Here is a 15,066-nt window from a genome sequence, read left to right as displayed (position 1 = left end):
AAAGTTGAGCTTGTTGAACTTTCGTCTCCCTCTTCTGGCTGTGAGAGTAATTACACAGGACTACACAGACATTCCACTGTGCCAAGAAAATAATTTATGTAGATAGAGTAAGGAGACATCCAAGTCTGCCCTTAGCCGCTTCTCTGTCCGGTACTCTCCTATAAGGGACAGTCACCTTAGTCCCTTCCACCCTTTCTCTGAATAATGAGTTCCTTTTTTATATTCTGAACTTTGGCTGCTTTCAGACATGCAGTTCTTTCAGTTACTAAAAGCGTTCACCACCACCATACGATTATAAATCAGTAGGGAAATACAGCTTGGGAATGTACTTCTGTAAAAAAAAAAAAGAAAAAGTGCATTCTGCTTTATTCTAATGATTAAAAAAGAATCCAGAAGTTAAGAAATCACAGTGGATCATTGGGCTTTTTATCATGTTTATTGAGTGAAAATAGAAAAGAAACACGTCGCAGCGACACTGTAATAATGTGTGTGCTTGGACTGCAGTTCAGTGGCTTCAGGAGGAAGCCGCTATGGAGACGACCTCGGAGCGGCCAGTGCTCTGCTCTACACAGGAAACATGGAGGGAGCCGTCCCTGCAACATACAGAAAGAGTCTGAATCAGAACAAATGTACGATCCCCACAGGAAAATCGCTCAGTTAGGAAAGAGGAGTTACATCATTCTAAAGAAACTTAGATCCTTATCCACCAAATCACCCTGTTTTTGATCCACAGCCATAAGGACTCTGAACTCAACAATCACAGTCAGTGGGCGCACACTGACACACTCATGATGTACAAGCGGTCCCGTTAATCGACCCGTGCACTGATCGTGGGAGGGTGGATACCTTTTCATGGTCACCACGGTGTCGATGTCGTGGTTCTCCTCTGTGGGCTGCAGGTCTCTCAAGATAATCTGTACAAATACACACAACATATAAATGATTCATTTCAATTATTAATTATCAACTCCTTTTTCATATTTTTACACTGTGTGCCAGTATAGCTAGGCAAGCCGATTATTATTTTCAACCTTTGTCTGTGTGCAACACCTCATAACACCTTATAGACAGAATGTCACCAAACATCTGGAGCAGGTTGGTGAAAAGTCAAGTCAACATGTTGATGACATGACAGACTCAATAATGAAAAAAAATCATCCTCTGGAGGTTATGTCTGAAAACGGCTTGAGTTAACTGTGGTAAGATTGTCTCTATATGTTCTATACAATATATTTCACCTCAGTGTTTTGTGCCTATATGTGCCTGCATCTATTGGCTGGTTTAGATCCATTTCCTGCACAAGAAATCTCCACAAATAACAGAGACAAAACCTTGTATTTGTCAGAAAATGATCACAAACCTTCGCACATAGCACCTATATGAACAAAAATAGTAGTAAATGTAAAATGGTACAGAAGTCTGGGATAAGATGATTGCTCTGCCTTGGTCGTTAAAACATTTGTCGACCAGTGAGGTCGACAAATTCTAGGATCTGCCTCCAAGCAGTGGAATCAGGACATGTGACCCAATGTTGGTGCTTCTCTGTACCTTAGCTAGTTTTTCCGGCTGCTCCGTGACCAATCTCTTGTAGATCTCCAGACAGAGGGAGGACAGTTTCCCCCCTGCGCTCAGGATGTGATGTCTGCGGGCGGGGAGCGGCGTGCCGGATGGAAGAAGAACAGTGAACTGCTCCGCTCCGGATTCATCCACCTCCTGCAGAAACCAGTGGTGGGATGTAACAGAGTACATTTACTTAGTTACTGTACGTAAGTATATCTTAAATGAATCTGTACTTTATTTAAGTAGATTTATTTTAAGGTACTTTTAAATTTTACTCCACGACACATATCGGTACTTTCTTCTCCACTATATTTTTTACATTTTATTTTAGCGATCAATATTTAGAGGGGAATTGGTCCGTACATTCAAAGATAAAAAATGTATTTATATTCTCACTGCTGAAAAATTCAACTGTGTTTTTACCTTCACAAGTATGTCTGTGGCAGAAACGTCCACTGTGACGGACTCTTCCTCGGGGGCGAGTCTCTCTCTGCCGACCAGTAAGCCTGCTTGCAGCGCTGCTCCCACCGCAATGACCTCATCAGGGGGCGCCGAGCTCAGAAGCTCCACGTCAGAAAACATGTCGCGGATCATCTGCTGGAGGCGGGGGATCCTGGCCGAGCCGCCGCAAAGAACCACCTGAAGACACACCCGTCACATCAGCATCTTGCAAGTTGCGTTCGATAAAATATGAACTTTAAAAGGTGAACAAACTGTGCGTTCCCAGATGGATCAGTTCAAACACTTCTCTCACACACACACTTTACCTTGTTGATGTTGCTGGTGGAGAGCCCTGCCTCCTCCAGCAGTCTTTTGATTGGCTGGATGCTCTTGTTGAAGAGTGATGAGCAGAGCAGCTCGAATCGAGCTCTGAGGAAACATGATACTGACGTCATCACGTTGGTAACAACTACTTATTCACACTGACTTTGTCTAATTCCATTAAACCCACACATACAGATAAACTAGAATTACCGGTTGTATGCCTCTGCCAACCAGTGCAGTTCCGGTGTACGGATTCGTACATTTTTTTTTTCAAGATTCATATAAGGTCACTGTGACCTTTGAGCACTGAAATGTTAACAACTGATCGAAAGTTGAAGAAATTCCCTGTCTGTGTTATATGTCACATTCATATTAAACATAGAACGTTTCTTAGTTGCTTGTTTATCATAGCTGCAAATAAAACTTTGTAATAAAACTTGCCAATGTAGAGTCAACAAGTGGAGTGTTGCAAATAGTTATTAATTATGTAATAACTAATCATTACCATGTTGGTGTGTGAACCAGACAATTAGTACATCATCATGGAAGAGACAGAAATGATTTAGAAAGTCCTGGATTGATTGCCAAGATATTAGCGTATTTGTAATACAAACACGATATCAATAACACATTTTTGAATAATCATGATTAAGTCAAGTTTGCATGTACAGAGACATGGTATTGACACCTATGTATTATTTGCAGGACTGCAGCTGTGTTGCTGAGCTAATACATTATCTTCCGGATAATGACTTATTGACTTCTTGTGATCTTCCCCCACCCACCCCTGCCATGGAACCATGAGTTTGAGATATTTTAATACTGAGTTTAAGAAAACTGTTTCAACTCCATCCTACAGCCTCATCTGTACATATGTAGCATGTTTCCAATCTTTTACCAGGTCGGTTTAACGTCTTACCTCGAGATGTTGCAATCAAAGTCAATGCCATCGTGCAAGGAGTCGACGAAGCAGTTGGCGGATTCCAGCGAGGACAGAGAGTGTTTGGCCATGTCGGCTCCATTCATCAGCTTCATCATGGCCCGGGCGTTGCAGCTCACATCGTGCTTAAAGGTGCTGCGCAACACACACAAAGAATGTAAGAATAGCTGGAGGGTATTTAAAATGTGGTTTAGGTGCTGGTGTGTGTGAGGGAACCGAAGGGGCCGGGAGTCAGGGTACATGAGGCGTTTTTACTTGGGAACTGGCCAGAGAAACTCTGGAGGCTCACATACAGCTTATGATAATGCTCTGTATTTGATAGTCTAATTTTCTGATGTTCTTTAGTTCTGACAGCAGGTTAGAAGGAAATAAAAGCCTGTAACCAAAAGAACGCCTTGTGTTTGTGTTTGTTCTAGAGGGGCGCTAAAACATGTGGGTGTAATATTAGGACTAACAAAGTGATCTGTTCACTGTGAAGCTTTTGGCCCCAATAACTGTCGTGTGCAACACAATATCTACCGTTTGAACTCGGCCGCCAAGTACTGGGCCAAAGCCTCGGTGAAGCTCTCTCCTCCGATGCTGTGGTCTGTGTGGGTGTTGAGAACCTGGAACATTCCTCCGTTGACCTGCAGCACCGTCACGCTCAACGACGTCCCGCCCAGCTTAAACACCAGGACGTGGCTGTGAACACAGTGCAGAGCATCGTCAGGGAAAACTGGGTGGAAATCAAATTACTTTCTTGCCATTAGGTGGAAATGATGTAAACAACAGGAAGCAAACAGAAACTCGCGCATTTAAAGCAACTGATCACAAATGACGCTGGAGACAAACAACCAAAGACAGGACTGTAGGTGGTGATGGAGAAACATCGGTTTACGTATTGTATAACAAAATTATTGTGTACTGTAATTAAGGAGGTTTTGTTTTCACCCTGGATCCCCACGAAACTTGGAGGAAGGGGAAGAAAGAATCCATAAAATGTTGGTGCGAATCTGGATCATGAAGCAGATATGAAATCTTTTGGGGTAATTTTCTTAACAATATATTAATAATCAGCATCTAGAGTTGTTAATAATTCTAACAGTAAATCAGGCCTCTCTCTGACTCCAATCTCCTGTTCTACCACATCCCAATGATGTTCTATTGGATTCACATCTGGTGACTGTGGAGGTCACTGAAGATCACTGAACTCACTGTGGTGTTCGTGAAACCAGTTTGAGACGACCATGGCGTTCAAACCATGATTGACAAGCATCTGACCAGTGTTTGAGTCTGTCTCACTGCAGCCTCACATTTCTCTTCTTAGGAACCTGACGTGGTCCCTGCTGTTGTTGAACATCCACCTCAAGGTTGGACATGTTGTGAGTTCTGATGCTTCTCTGCTCACCACAGTTGTAAAGAGTGGTTATCTGAGTAAATGTAGCCTTTGTGAGCTCCAAGCAGCGTAAAAACACTGACGACTGTTGAAACCAGCAGTTTCAGAAACACACAAACCAGCTTGTCGGACACATACAACAATCACATCACGGTCAAAGTCACTGAGATCATCATTCTGATTATGATGTAAACAACAACTGAAGTTCCGGACGTCCATCTACAGCAAATAAGAGGAAGAGGCTATGTATGTGGCAATGGCCCCAACTGGGCCTCAAGATGTTGGGGACACACACTCAGGTCTGATCAGCCTGTGGTGGGCCTTCCTTAGCAGAGGAGGTCTTGTGATTAAAAGGCTGAACACCCTATGACGCTGAGGTAAACAACTGATGATATGTCCCCAACATCCACTGGATCTGGTCGTGGTTGGCAACTTATCATCAAACTAGTGCAGAAGACCTTCAAGCGAACAAGGGATTATCACCATCTTGTCCTACGTTCTAAAACAGTAACACGCTGCTCTTCCTCGTCTTCAGTGTTACCTCTTTCCAGAGTGGTTTTCTTGGCCGATGTTGTAGGCCAGCAGAGCAGCAGCAGGCTCGTGGATCAGCCTCAGGACATGGAACCCTGCAGCTTCTGCTGCCTCCCTGCACAAAACAAACACGGTTAGTGCTTTATTTATTAGTGCTGTGTCACAACATCATTGCACAGACGAGTGGATGAGTCAGTAACGCCACCTACCTCAGAGCACGCTTCTGAGCATGTCCAAACTCAAAAGGGACGGTAATGACCGCTTCGTTTACATCGGAGCCCAGAGCGGACTGAGCCGTTTCTGTGAAAATGGAAACAGTCAATAAACCAACTGTTTATGAAGCATGCCAGACAAAAAAACAGCCCTTTTTACAAGTTTACCTGCATTTGAAAAAAACAAAACACATATACCTGCTAATTGTGGTGTAAAAGCAGCATTAGCCACACTTTGCCTTCACCAATGTTAGCCACGTTGTGACTGATAAGACCCAATCAGGAAGAGAATGTGGATGTCTGCGGAATGGTTTCCAAGTCTTTGTTTATGGCAATCTAGACTAAAACGCAGCCCGAGTTTTAAAAGTAAAATGAGGCCAGCAGCGTTTCCAAAAGTCTCAGTTTTCGTAACACAAAAACTCCAGAGTACCCTCTGTGTGTGTGTGTGTGTTTGTGTGTTACCTTTCATTTTGTGTAAGATGAGTTTTGCGACGTCCTCTGGAGCGACATACTCCGGGTGGTCTCCTGCTGTGATCTCATAATAAGGCTTATCCTTTTTGTTCACCACCTGAAAACAGCGATCACTGCTTTACTCTCCAATGTTGTGTGTTGAACAAGCATTTTCAAAAAAAACAGACACAAAACTGACAAGCCGGACAACTGATGAACAGAACATTACAAATAAAAGAATGTAAATGAAGGAAAGAAATATAATAAATTGTAAAGCACGTGAACGACATTAGTATTAAGGCCTTTTGGATTTTGAGAATAATGTCGTAATATAAAATAGTTAAGCAAGCATTTGTTCTCCTCAGTGCTTATTCCCCACCAAATCTTTTTTCTTAACTCTCATAAAATTATGACTTTTTTCTCACAATTTAACGACTTTATTCTCAAGTTCTCTGATAATTTTTTTGTTAAACATGGCCCTAATATTCCATCCTATTTTAGACATTTGGGGATTTAAAAAAGAACCAACAAAGTCAATCTGGTCACAAACTCACCTGACACTTGGTCTCTGTTTTGTGAGTTTGTGTCTCTGGATCATCAAAGCTGTTCATTGAGAGGCAGAGAAAGAAAGAAATCTGTAATTAATACAGTGATAAACAGTCTGTCAACCTGCAGGGATGATCAACATTTAACTCATTTTGTTGACTACAGGCTCTTTATAACATGAATGACTCCTTTAGCTTTGTATTCAAGAGTCAAGGCAAGTCATTGTTTGTGTAAAAACACACAATTTCTCCAAAAACAAGGAATTTAACTGGTTACTGGCTGCACACAGAGAATTCCCTCAGAGGGCACCAGAGTGGTTCTTCTAGATTTGCTCTGATGATGGTACAATCTATTTCAAAAGGATTATCAGTGTTATATTTTTTGGGGAAAACTCTATGACAATATACATTTAAAACTAAAGTATATTATAGTTCAAGGGGGAGTTCCGGTATTTTTCAACCTGGAAGAGGTTACCAAGGCCAGAATAACAATTTGAGCCTTTTACTGGTAAAAACAAAAGAACTTTAGTACATTTCTTGGACTGTCGCAGTTGCCCCATAAGATTACATTGTAACCACTACTGTAGTGTTGCAGCTGCTGGTGGAGGCAATCTACTCGACCGAATCCAAAGGTTTTTGTACCATTCATTTACACACCCACATTTATAAACGTAGGGAAAAGTTTAGAAAGTACCAGAATTCCCCTTTAACTTCAATATACAACAAGAGTCGAGCTCATATAAGACTGGGTCTCCAGTAAAAATATGAAGTGTAAATATTTCGTGTTACCTTCTACCCAGCACTTGCTTCACTTTAACAACTGTGTTGGCGGCGTTGCGGACTCGTCCTTGCTTTGCTGCAATGCCAACAATCTGAAGGAGAGGAAACATTTCAGTCAGTACATTTCAAACGTGAAGCCACTCTGAGCTGCAGAGGAGTCACACAATCCAACTTCAACTGCAATTACTGAAAAACTGAGGGAAGGAATGAAGGAGTCTTAAGGTTCAAGCAGCAAAGAATTGTTAAGGGCAAAATGTTTGAATAATTAAAAATGAATAACAATAAAGACATTTAAAAAGGGATACACACCCTTCATTGTGGATCTGAAGTTTGAATTATGTTTTAGTAGTAAAGGACGAAATAGGGTCCAGATGAGTAATAATAAAAAACATCTGTGCATTGCTTTAGTTAAATTATTATTTAGTATCTCATATGGCAAGATTTCCTACAAAACCAGATAAATGTTGATTCATTATAATAAAGTAAACTTTTACATCTCTGTGTGATGCACAACAACAGTGAAACAGGCTTGAGATACAATACTTTTCAGATTGGTGTTAAGTTTCTAAAAAGAAAGCAATTTACTTCTTGATTGTCCGGTTCAAATCACGCCACTCACACAGGACTGAAAGCCACAATGTTCGCTATATGATGTCATATAGACGTGGCAACATGATGTCATGCAGTCATGACAGTCTTAACCTGTCTCAACCAATACTTCATGTCCTATGTCTGTGATTAAAAGTCGCATCAGGCATGACATGAGCTGTTTTCAGACATACACCGAACTCCGGAGAATCTCCTGTGTGTGACAACGCAAATCCGAGTGAGAGCTTTCTGCTGAGTTCCTCTGGGAGCCCCCTAATTAAAGCTCCGGAGGATGTCCAATGAGACGTTGTGAAAGCACAGGAGATCCTCCGCAGGAGTAACTGCTAGCAAGTGGGCGTGTTGATAATGTTTCTAACATGTGATCGATGCAAAAATGACAAAAAATAAAAAAAATACATGTCAGGATGAAAAGGTGGTGCTATACACGTACAAGACACAGACTAAGATGTCAAGAGAGCTTTTGGTGATAAGAGCCAACGCCGGTATCTGCTGTAAACAATAGCATGTGATAACCGCAGCGGAGTTAATACATTATGTCCTGATTTCCTGCTGCACAACCCCTAGCCTAAACACTTCGGAGATTTCTGTGTTGTTGTGAACGCGTCTGAGCGGAGAATCTCCTGCTGCACTGTTCATGTGTGAAAGGCAAAGTCCGGAGAAAGCTCAACCCAATCCTACGGACATTCTCCGGAGTTAATGTGTGAAAACACCTTTGGTAACTTGCTGACATTAGCTCCAAACAGGAGCTGTGAGAAAGACTGATCCCAGTTCTTGTGAAACCCACTCAGCTACGACGCGTCCTGCAGGAAAACTGATGTAAAGACAAGTGAAGCTGATCCTGTACCTGCTCGGTGGCTCTGTAGCCCACCACCGCCGGAGTAACTCTGTCTCCTGCATCGTTGGCCACCACGTCAGCCCGCCCATCCTGAACAAACACAGATACAGTTAAAGCAATTAATAATTTCATTAATCAGTAGATGTACAGTTAATCAATCCAAACATTATTGTGTCCCTGCAGAGGATCATGATCAAGAGTAGTCGTGTCAGCAGCAATGTTGACATTAAACAGGACCGAACCTGAAGACTTGAGTTCTCCAGTTAACAGTCGCCCTACATGTCCATCTTCACCTGTGGTCACAAGCTTTGGATATAAAAAAAAGAATCATCCCCTGAGTGATTTGGCTTCTTAAGATGTAGAGTGAGGATTTAGAATGACAGAACACTCCTTTGCCTGGAGAAGAGTCAGCTGAGGTGCTTCAAGATCCAGCTGCAGCTGTTTCAGGTACATCCAGCTGGGACAGAGCTGGAGCTCGGGAGCAGGAAGTGTGGGTCACATTGGTGACTGACAGAAAAAGGGACGGAGTGCTATAAGTAAACAATTGATGGATTAAGTGGAGCTGCGATGCCTGAACATCATCCAAACTGTGATATGGAAACAGATACAAGCTGCAGGGACGTGTCAGGCTGATACAGAACCTCAGGTTTGGGAGAAGATCCATTAACTTTTAATGGCCCTGCATCAGCAGTGAGAAGTCCGTTTCATTCCCAGAACTTAGTCTGGCCCTTCATGCTCCTTTCCATAAGAGGACCCTCACACAAGAATCACTTGATGTGACCTTTTTGTTCCTGATAAAATCCTTAAACAACATTACAGTGAATATTAATGGAAGAGACGCTTTGCTGTAGGTTCTACTTTCTGCCATTTAAAGCACGTTTGGCTGAGGCTGCACTGCGGAGGTGTACAACGGAAGAAAGAAGAAAACGTGTATCGTTAAAGACAGTTTAACTCCCATGACACCATGATAGTGCTCACACAGTGTCAGCAGCCACATGTGTCAGAGGGAATTCTGGGTATTACAACAAATATGTCGCCATTTTCTCTCCACCTCACTGAGACGCTTGGTGCGTGAGAGGCTCGGCGGAGTGAGTCTGGCTAACACTCACCTTAAATATCGCCACACAGGCGCATGTGTACCCGAAATGAACCCCGATAGCGGCCATGCTGGAATCTCTCTGCTCCAAGGGATCAACCACGCATGCGCGAACCGCTTCCGCTCCCAGTGACGACTTCCGGTACAGCTCTTTCACAACAAAGCCTCCCACTTCTATGTGTTCAAGGGCCCCTTCTTAACTTCCGCTCTTCTTTCTTTCTTTCTTCCTTTTTCTTTCTTTCTTGAGATGTTTTTCCCTTTCTACAATATATTACTTGAAACTTGACACACAGACAGTGGTGGTCACCATGAACAAAAGTGAAGTGAAATCTGTGTCACCTCTCAAGGATTTCTTTTAAATAATATTTAATAAGAGCAAGATATTATTCCAATAATGAAAATCTAGTATACCTTTGATTTTCGCAGAATTTCCACTGTAACATTTTCTGAAACTTGACATACAGACAGCGAGGGTCACTATATACAAGAGTGAGGTGAAACGTTTTTTTGTCAGCTCTTGATTATAATTTTTTTAAATGATATTTTATAAGAGCAAGCTATGAATGCCATAATGAAAATTGACCTCACTTCCACTTTTACTTGTATCTAAATGTCTACTGTAAAATTACTTCAAACTTGACATACTGAGAGTGGGGTTCACCCTGAAAAAGAGAGAGGTGAAAATTATCTTCACCCCACAAGGATTTTTTAAAGTAATTAATATAAGAGCAAGTTAAGAGCAATAGTGCCACAATGGAAGTTCAGCGGACTTTTCTTTAAGAAAAACACACATTTATTATTCCATTTCGTTTTACTTTTGAAACTTGTAAAGCAAAATTGTCTTTACTTATTTTATCAAACGTCATTACACATTTGTTTTCAGCCTTTTTCCGCTCTTTACCGTAACACCACGAATAGACACGCATCAAACTTCAGGCTTGGGCTGGCGTCACCAGATTCTCACAAACGACGGATCACATGACCACATGAGAAACGGGAGTCGTGAGAAAGTCTCACTCTGGACGTAAAAGTGACCCCGAGTCCCAAAGTGTGGAAGCCACGTGGTGACGCGTGCGGTGACGCAGGTCCCCGGACTCCTCACCGCCGAGACACCCGGGGCTAATAATAACTCACGCCACCATGTCGGTGCTGTCTCTGGCCGTTCTCCTGTTTTTCAGAGGCTCTACTTTCTCTGCCGCAGCCGACTGTGAAGGTTAGACAGCATGGTGTGTGCGCAACTTCTCTACAGGCGATTACCAGTAATAATAATAATCAATAACAAGCACTGGAGTCACATGGGGCCACTGTGGGGGGGTCAGAATCAGCCCTGCGTGTCAGCTCTCTGCACCATAACCTGCCCTGCACGCGCTGCCCAAACTGGGATACAACATTCAACAAGTGGTTTTACTGTGATTTAAAGAGGAATAGTACGGAAGCGTATTGCATTCACTTGAAAAAAAAATTCCGAGATAAGTTCTGTTTTTCTAATTAATTTTTTTCCCTGTTTTCCGAGATAATTAGAAGAACAGAGCTTTTTTTAAATGCTTTTATTTTGAAAGTGAAGTTCCTGTATAGACGCGGACTTCCTGTTATGAATCTGTAACTTCACAAAGGAAAGGTTTGATGTTTTAGCGACCCTCCGAAGAACTTCCCTAACTGTTTAGGGAAGTTTCAAATAAACCTGAAAACATCAGTTGAAAGTCTCGACCATCTTTCGGGGATATGCTACAGATAGATAAAGGATAGTTTTCATTTTTGTCCATAATTCAAATATTTCGTTTGTTAGTGTAAGGAACTTCACTTTCAAAATAAAAGCTTTTCCGAGATAGTTATCTCAGAAAAACAGAACTTTTTTTTTTATTATTCAGAAAAACAGAACTTATCTCGGAATTTCCGAGTTAGTTATCTCAGAAAAACAGAACTTTTTTTTTTTATTATTCAGAAAAACAGAACTTATCTCGGAATTTCCGAGTTAGTTATCTCAGAAAAACAGAACTTTTTTTTTTTTCAAGTGAATGCAATACGCTTCCGTAGAATAGAGCTAAACATCTACTATCAGATTGTGGAAATGAATCTAAAACCCCAGACACAACTTTCAGGATGTAGCTTCTGAGGTTTTCCAGTAGTGGAGATGAAATAAATGTAAATAGAGGACTAAGTTTAATTATATAGTGGGCCACAGTGTGCAAAATACAGCTTATACTATAACTTGTAACTGGAATCATATAAACAGTGGTGTTTTCATTTATGTTCATATTATTTATACTGGAGTGGGGGTGGGCCCACAGAGATTGTAATCTTTGAGTCAGAAACACAAACTCACTCTGCCGTGCACTGTAACACTGATACACGTGTCTGACACCCTGACGTGATGGATGAGTGAGTCCCGTCCACTAACAGTGCACTGGTGTTCAGTGTGTGTGAGCTTCCTCCACAGACTGTACGGCAGCCTGAACTCAGCCCACACAGAACTCAGCCCGGCCCTGGTGGAGGAGGAGCTGCTCCGGGCATGCACCGTCGCCCAGGGGAAGGAAGCCAGGCTGGTGAGGATTTACTGTAACCACGACCACAGAGACTTGTATTACGTCCAAATAGATTCACCTCAGTTTTGGATATCTTGCTTTATTGGTTTTCGGTCACACAGCTGTGCAGATGAGCAGTTTGAACTTTGTTGTAAACACTCAGTTTAGTTCATTCCTTCATATGCACACAAGCAATCCAAATTCAATATTTGTGGAAACAATAAAATACACTTCAGTCCCTTAAACTCAATTCAATTATTAAAAAAACTAAAAGGTGTATGTCTCCTCCAACCACTGCAGTTTCTGTCTACTTATTTTTACCCTTTGACCACTAAAATCTCATCAGTTGATCTTTGAGTCCAACTGATCAAAAGTTGAAGAAATTCCCTCAAGGCCATCTTGAGATATCAATTTAGAGAGGCCCAAAAAGTGTTTTGGGAGTTCAAGGTGACCTAGACATTTGACCTTTGACCACCACATTCTAATCAGTTCATCCTTTAGTTCAAGTGAAAATCTGTACCAAATTTAAAGAAGTTCCCTCCAGGCATTCTTAAGATATCGATGGTTAGACCTTTACACTCCCAGGATGTAACACCGTGGCAGCCCACATAGCTGTCAGTCATTCTCCATTTGGATTTGATGGACCAGAGGAGTTGACTTGAAGAGCTTCCTCTGATTTTGTTCCTCTTTATTCCTGACGGGTTTTTTTCAGAGACCCGACCTTGATATTCTTCTGTACTCTACAGTGTCTGCCTTTTTGTTCACCATTTCTCATTCTGCAGACTGCGGATACTCTACAAAGCCTCAAATTACACTCCACAAAAACCTCTCTGTTCAATGGCAGCTTTTATTAAATTACTTTTTGCAGATGATTGGTACTGTGGAAAAGTGTATGGCAGGCAACTACAATTTCTTGTTAACGTAAAGAATAGTTTCAGATCTTTTATATGATTATCCTTGGTTCATATCTATACCCTATATTTTAGTTTTTAATAAATCTCAACCTTAACTGGGCTGAAAATGTAAATAGACAGTATTTATAGAGAATGTTTCCCAGTCTTAACCACTCAGTCATGTCCACCAGTTCATTTACAGTATATGTAGCTCTTCTCTATCACTCACGCTCTGGTGGTACAGCCGTCAGGGGAAACTTAGGGTTCTGTGTCTTGCCCCAGGAAACTTGAACATGTGGACTGAAGGAGGCTGAAGTATCTACTAATATATACACTGTGTTCTAAAAAGTGCATTGCAGTAGAGATGGGGTCTTCTCATTTGATAGAATCTTCATTAAAGACGGTCTATGTTTTCAGCTGCAGATTTGACAAATATGAACGCAATTCCCCAAACACTGAGATGATCAGACGTGTGTTTCCTGTGCCGTCCTTAGTGTTACTACCTCGGAGCCAGTAGTGACTCAGCGACACGTGTCACAGCATCAGTGTCCCGCCCGCTGGCCTCTCACGTGCCCGTTGAGAAGATCTGTCAGCGCATGAGCAGCACAGACACACAGATCTGTCAGCTCAGTTATGGTAAAATCTGTGTTTCAGATGCACGACAAAGGCTAACATTGTGTTTTACAACATTTTGCATGTGTAAGAGACTGATATTTATGAGTGTGTGCAATTTGTGGATCTAGTGAATTTAAATGTGGTTTCATAAGGGGACTGTTGGGCTTTTGACAGAGATATACGCTATTACGCTGTCCTGAGTCCCATTCCCGTGTATTTTGTGTTTTGTGTGCAGAGCCTCAGCTGAAGGATCTGAGCAGCGATGGGCTGAAGAAGCTGAGAGTTTTGGAGCTGAGGAACATCTTAGCCTCATGGGGGGAGGAATGTCGAGGCTGCCTGGAGAAACACGAGTTCGTCAGCCTCATCCAGGAGAAGGCCCCGCTGCACGCTCACACTGTGGAACTATGAGTCGCAGTTATGTGTCTCTTCCACCCGCACAGTAAATAAGACACAAACTTGCATATTCTTCAGTATTAACGTACACAGACTTGACTTGGTTATCCAAATAACGAAACAAATTCAAATTGAGGATTTTTGCCCTCTTAGTTTGGGCCTGATTGTGAAAATAAAGTGCCGCTAAACTTTCCAGTGGCCATCTTGTTTCTCAGGCGTCTAACTATAAACACCCAATTTCACCATATTCACGGGGCGGCCATTTTCCTCTGAGGAAAGCTGTGTCTGCCCGTCTCCTTCACGGGCCAGATAGACCGCAAATAACAGCCAAACCGAAATGGGACGGCCTGGTCTACAGGGGATTCCGTGATTGGTGTTACCAGCTCCCCCCCCTTATTGCTGTTGCCTGTACTGTTAGCTGTTCAGTTGAGTTCAAGCGTGATACGTGCATCGGATGTCTTGTCGCTTGCTGGCACCATGACCTCTTTGAAAAATGGTTTGTCATTGAAGTGTAATGAATCCTGGGATAGGCTGGGCCGGGAAGGATCCTTTGGAGACTTTGTTTCCCAGGGATGGAAGGACACATTTGTCGGAGCCTTATAGACAGTTAATACTTTGCTAGTTTGATTACATCCAATCCATTTTTCGTACAGTCTGCTGTGTACTGGTAGTGAATGAGCTATCAAATATGTAATTATCCAGCGTGGATTTGGTTTCTTTTGGTTTATATTACCCGCATGAATTTTGATCCGGTCAAGACCAGAGCAGGGCCAGATTAAAGAGACCAGATTTGTGCCAGTATTGGCCCGTTGTGCCAAAGGACACCGGCCCAAGCCCCTTCTGTGGATCTGGCCCAGAGGAAACGTTTGTCTCCAATATGGATTTTAAAGTATAAAATATTAGCCCTGAACCTTCGCGGGCGAAATGAGCCCAGAATTGCCCCTA

At 42.2% G+C, this 15,066-nt stretch overlaps 2 protein-coding genes and 1 long non-coding RNA gene across 4 annotated transcripts; 1 reads left to right on the top strand and 2 right to left on the bottom strand.

Annotated features, from left to right (window-relative positions):
- Window positions 1-417: 417 nt before the first annotated feature.
- Window positions 418-9,862, bottom strand: hspa14 (heat shock protein 14). Its single transcript, XM_034578837.1, has 14 exons — window positions 9,712-9,862; window positions 8,612-8,692; window positions 7,168-7,250; window positions 6,388-6,436; window positions 5,846-5,951; window positions 5,381-5,471; window positions 5,182-5,286; window positions 3,785-3,946; window positions 3,245-3,400; window positions 2,328-2,430; window positions 1,984-2,199; window positions 1,549-1,713; window positions 847-914; window positions 418-593 (listed from the first exon to the last, which is right to left on the bottom strand). Exons 1-14 carry the CDS (start codon window positions 9,766-9,768, stop codon window positions 515-517), a joined length of 1,521 nt encoding a protein of 506 aa, XP_034434728.1. The 5' UTR covers window positions 9,769-9,862; the 3' UTR covers window positions 418-514.
- Window positions 9,863-10,636: 774 nt separating this feature from the next.
- Window positions 10,637-14,391, top strand: cdnf (cerebral dopamine neurotrophic factor). 2 transcript variants are annotated; one of them, XM_034578846.1, is made up of 4 exons: window positions 10,637-10,911; window positions 12,099-12,241; window positions 13,608-13,749; window positions 13,964-14,391. In XM_034578846.1, the coding sequence occupies exons 1-4, from the start codon at window positions 10,839-10,841 to the stop codon at window positions 14,134-14,136; spliced, it is 531 nt and encodes a 176-aa protein (XP_034434737.1). In that variant the 5' UTR covers window positions 10,637-10,838; the 3' UTR covers window positions 14,137-14,391. The 2 variants fall into 2 exon arrangements, with proteins under 2 accessions (XP_034434737.1, XP_034434738.1); XM_034578847.1 differs by having other exon boundaries at window positions 10,643-10,911; window positions 12,114-12,241.
- Window positions 12,657-13,651, bottom strand: LOC117757588. The gene is made up of 3 exons (XR_004613156.1): window positions 13,516-13,651; window positions 12,942-12,950; window positions 12,657-12,685 (listed from the first exon to the last, which is right to left on the bottom strand). It is a non-coding gene; the product is annotated as an uncharacterized LOC117757588 (long non-coding RNA).
- Window positions 14,392-15,066: the final 675 nt, after the last annotated feature.

This window comes from Hippoglossus hippoglossus, chromosome 23 (assembly GCF_009819705.1).
Source record: "Hippoglossus hippoglossus isolate fHipHip1 chromosome 23, fHipHip1.pri, whole genome shotgun sequence".
Taxonomy (NCBI): Eukaryota; Metazoa; Chordata; class Actinopteri; order Pleuronectiformes; family Pleuronectidae; genus Hippoglossus; species Hippoglossus hippoglossus.
Note: the sequence above shows the minus strand (reverse complement) of the source record. Positions and strands in the feature narration are given on the sequence as shown.

Excerpts from the sequence above, each read along its gene's own strand:
- hspa14 (XM_034578837.1), bottom strand. The coding sequence starts at position 9,768 with ATGGCCGCTATCGGGGTTCATTTCGGGTACACATGCGCCTGTGTGGCG. Across the intron at positions 5,952-6,387 it reads AAACAGAGACCAAGTGTCAG|GTGGTGAACAAAAAGGATAA; the intron begins GTGAGTTTGTGA and ends CGCTGTTTTCAG. Across the intron at positions 2,431-3,244 it reads TTTGATTGCAACATCTCGAG|AGCTCGATTCGAGCTGCTCT; the intron begins GTAAGACGTTAA and ends ATGTTTCCTCAG.
- cdnf (XM_034578846.1), top strand. The coding sequence starts at position 10,839 with ATGTCGGTGCTGTCTCTGGCCGTTCTCCTGTTTTTCAGAGGCTCTACT. Across the intron at positions 12,242-13,607 it reads AGGGGAAGGAAGCCAGGCTG|TGTTACTACCTCGGAGCCAG; the intron begins GTGAGGATTTAC and ends TGCCGTCCTTAG. Across the intron at positions 13,750-13,963 it reads GATCTGTCAGCTCAGTTATG|AGCCTCAGCTGAAGGATCTG; the intron begins GTAAAATCTGTG and ends TTTTGTGTGCAG.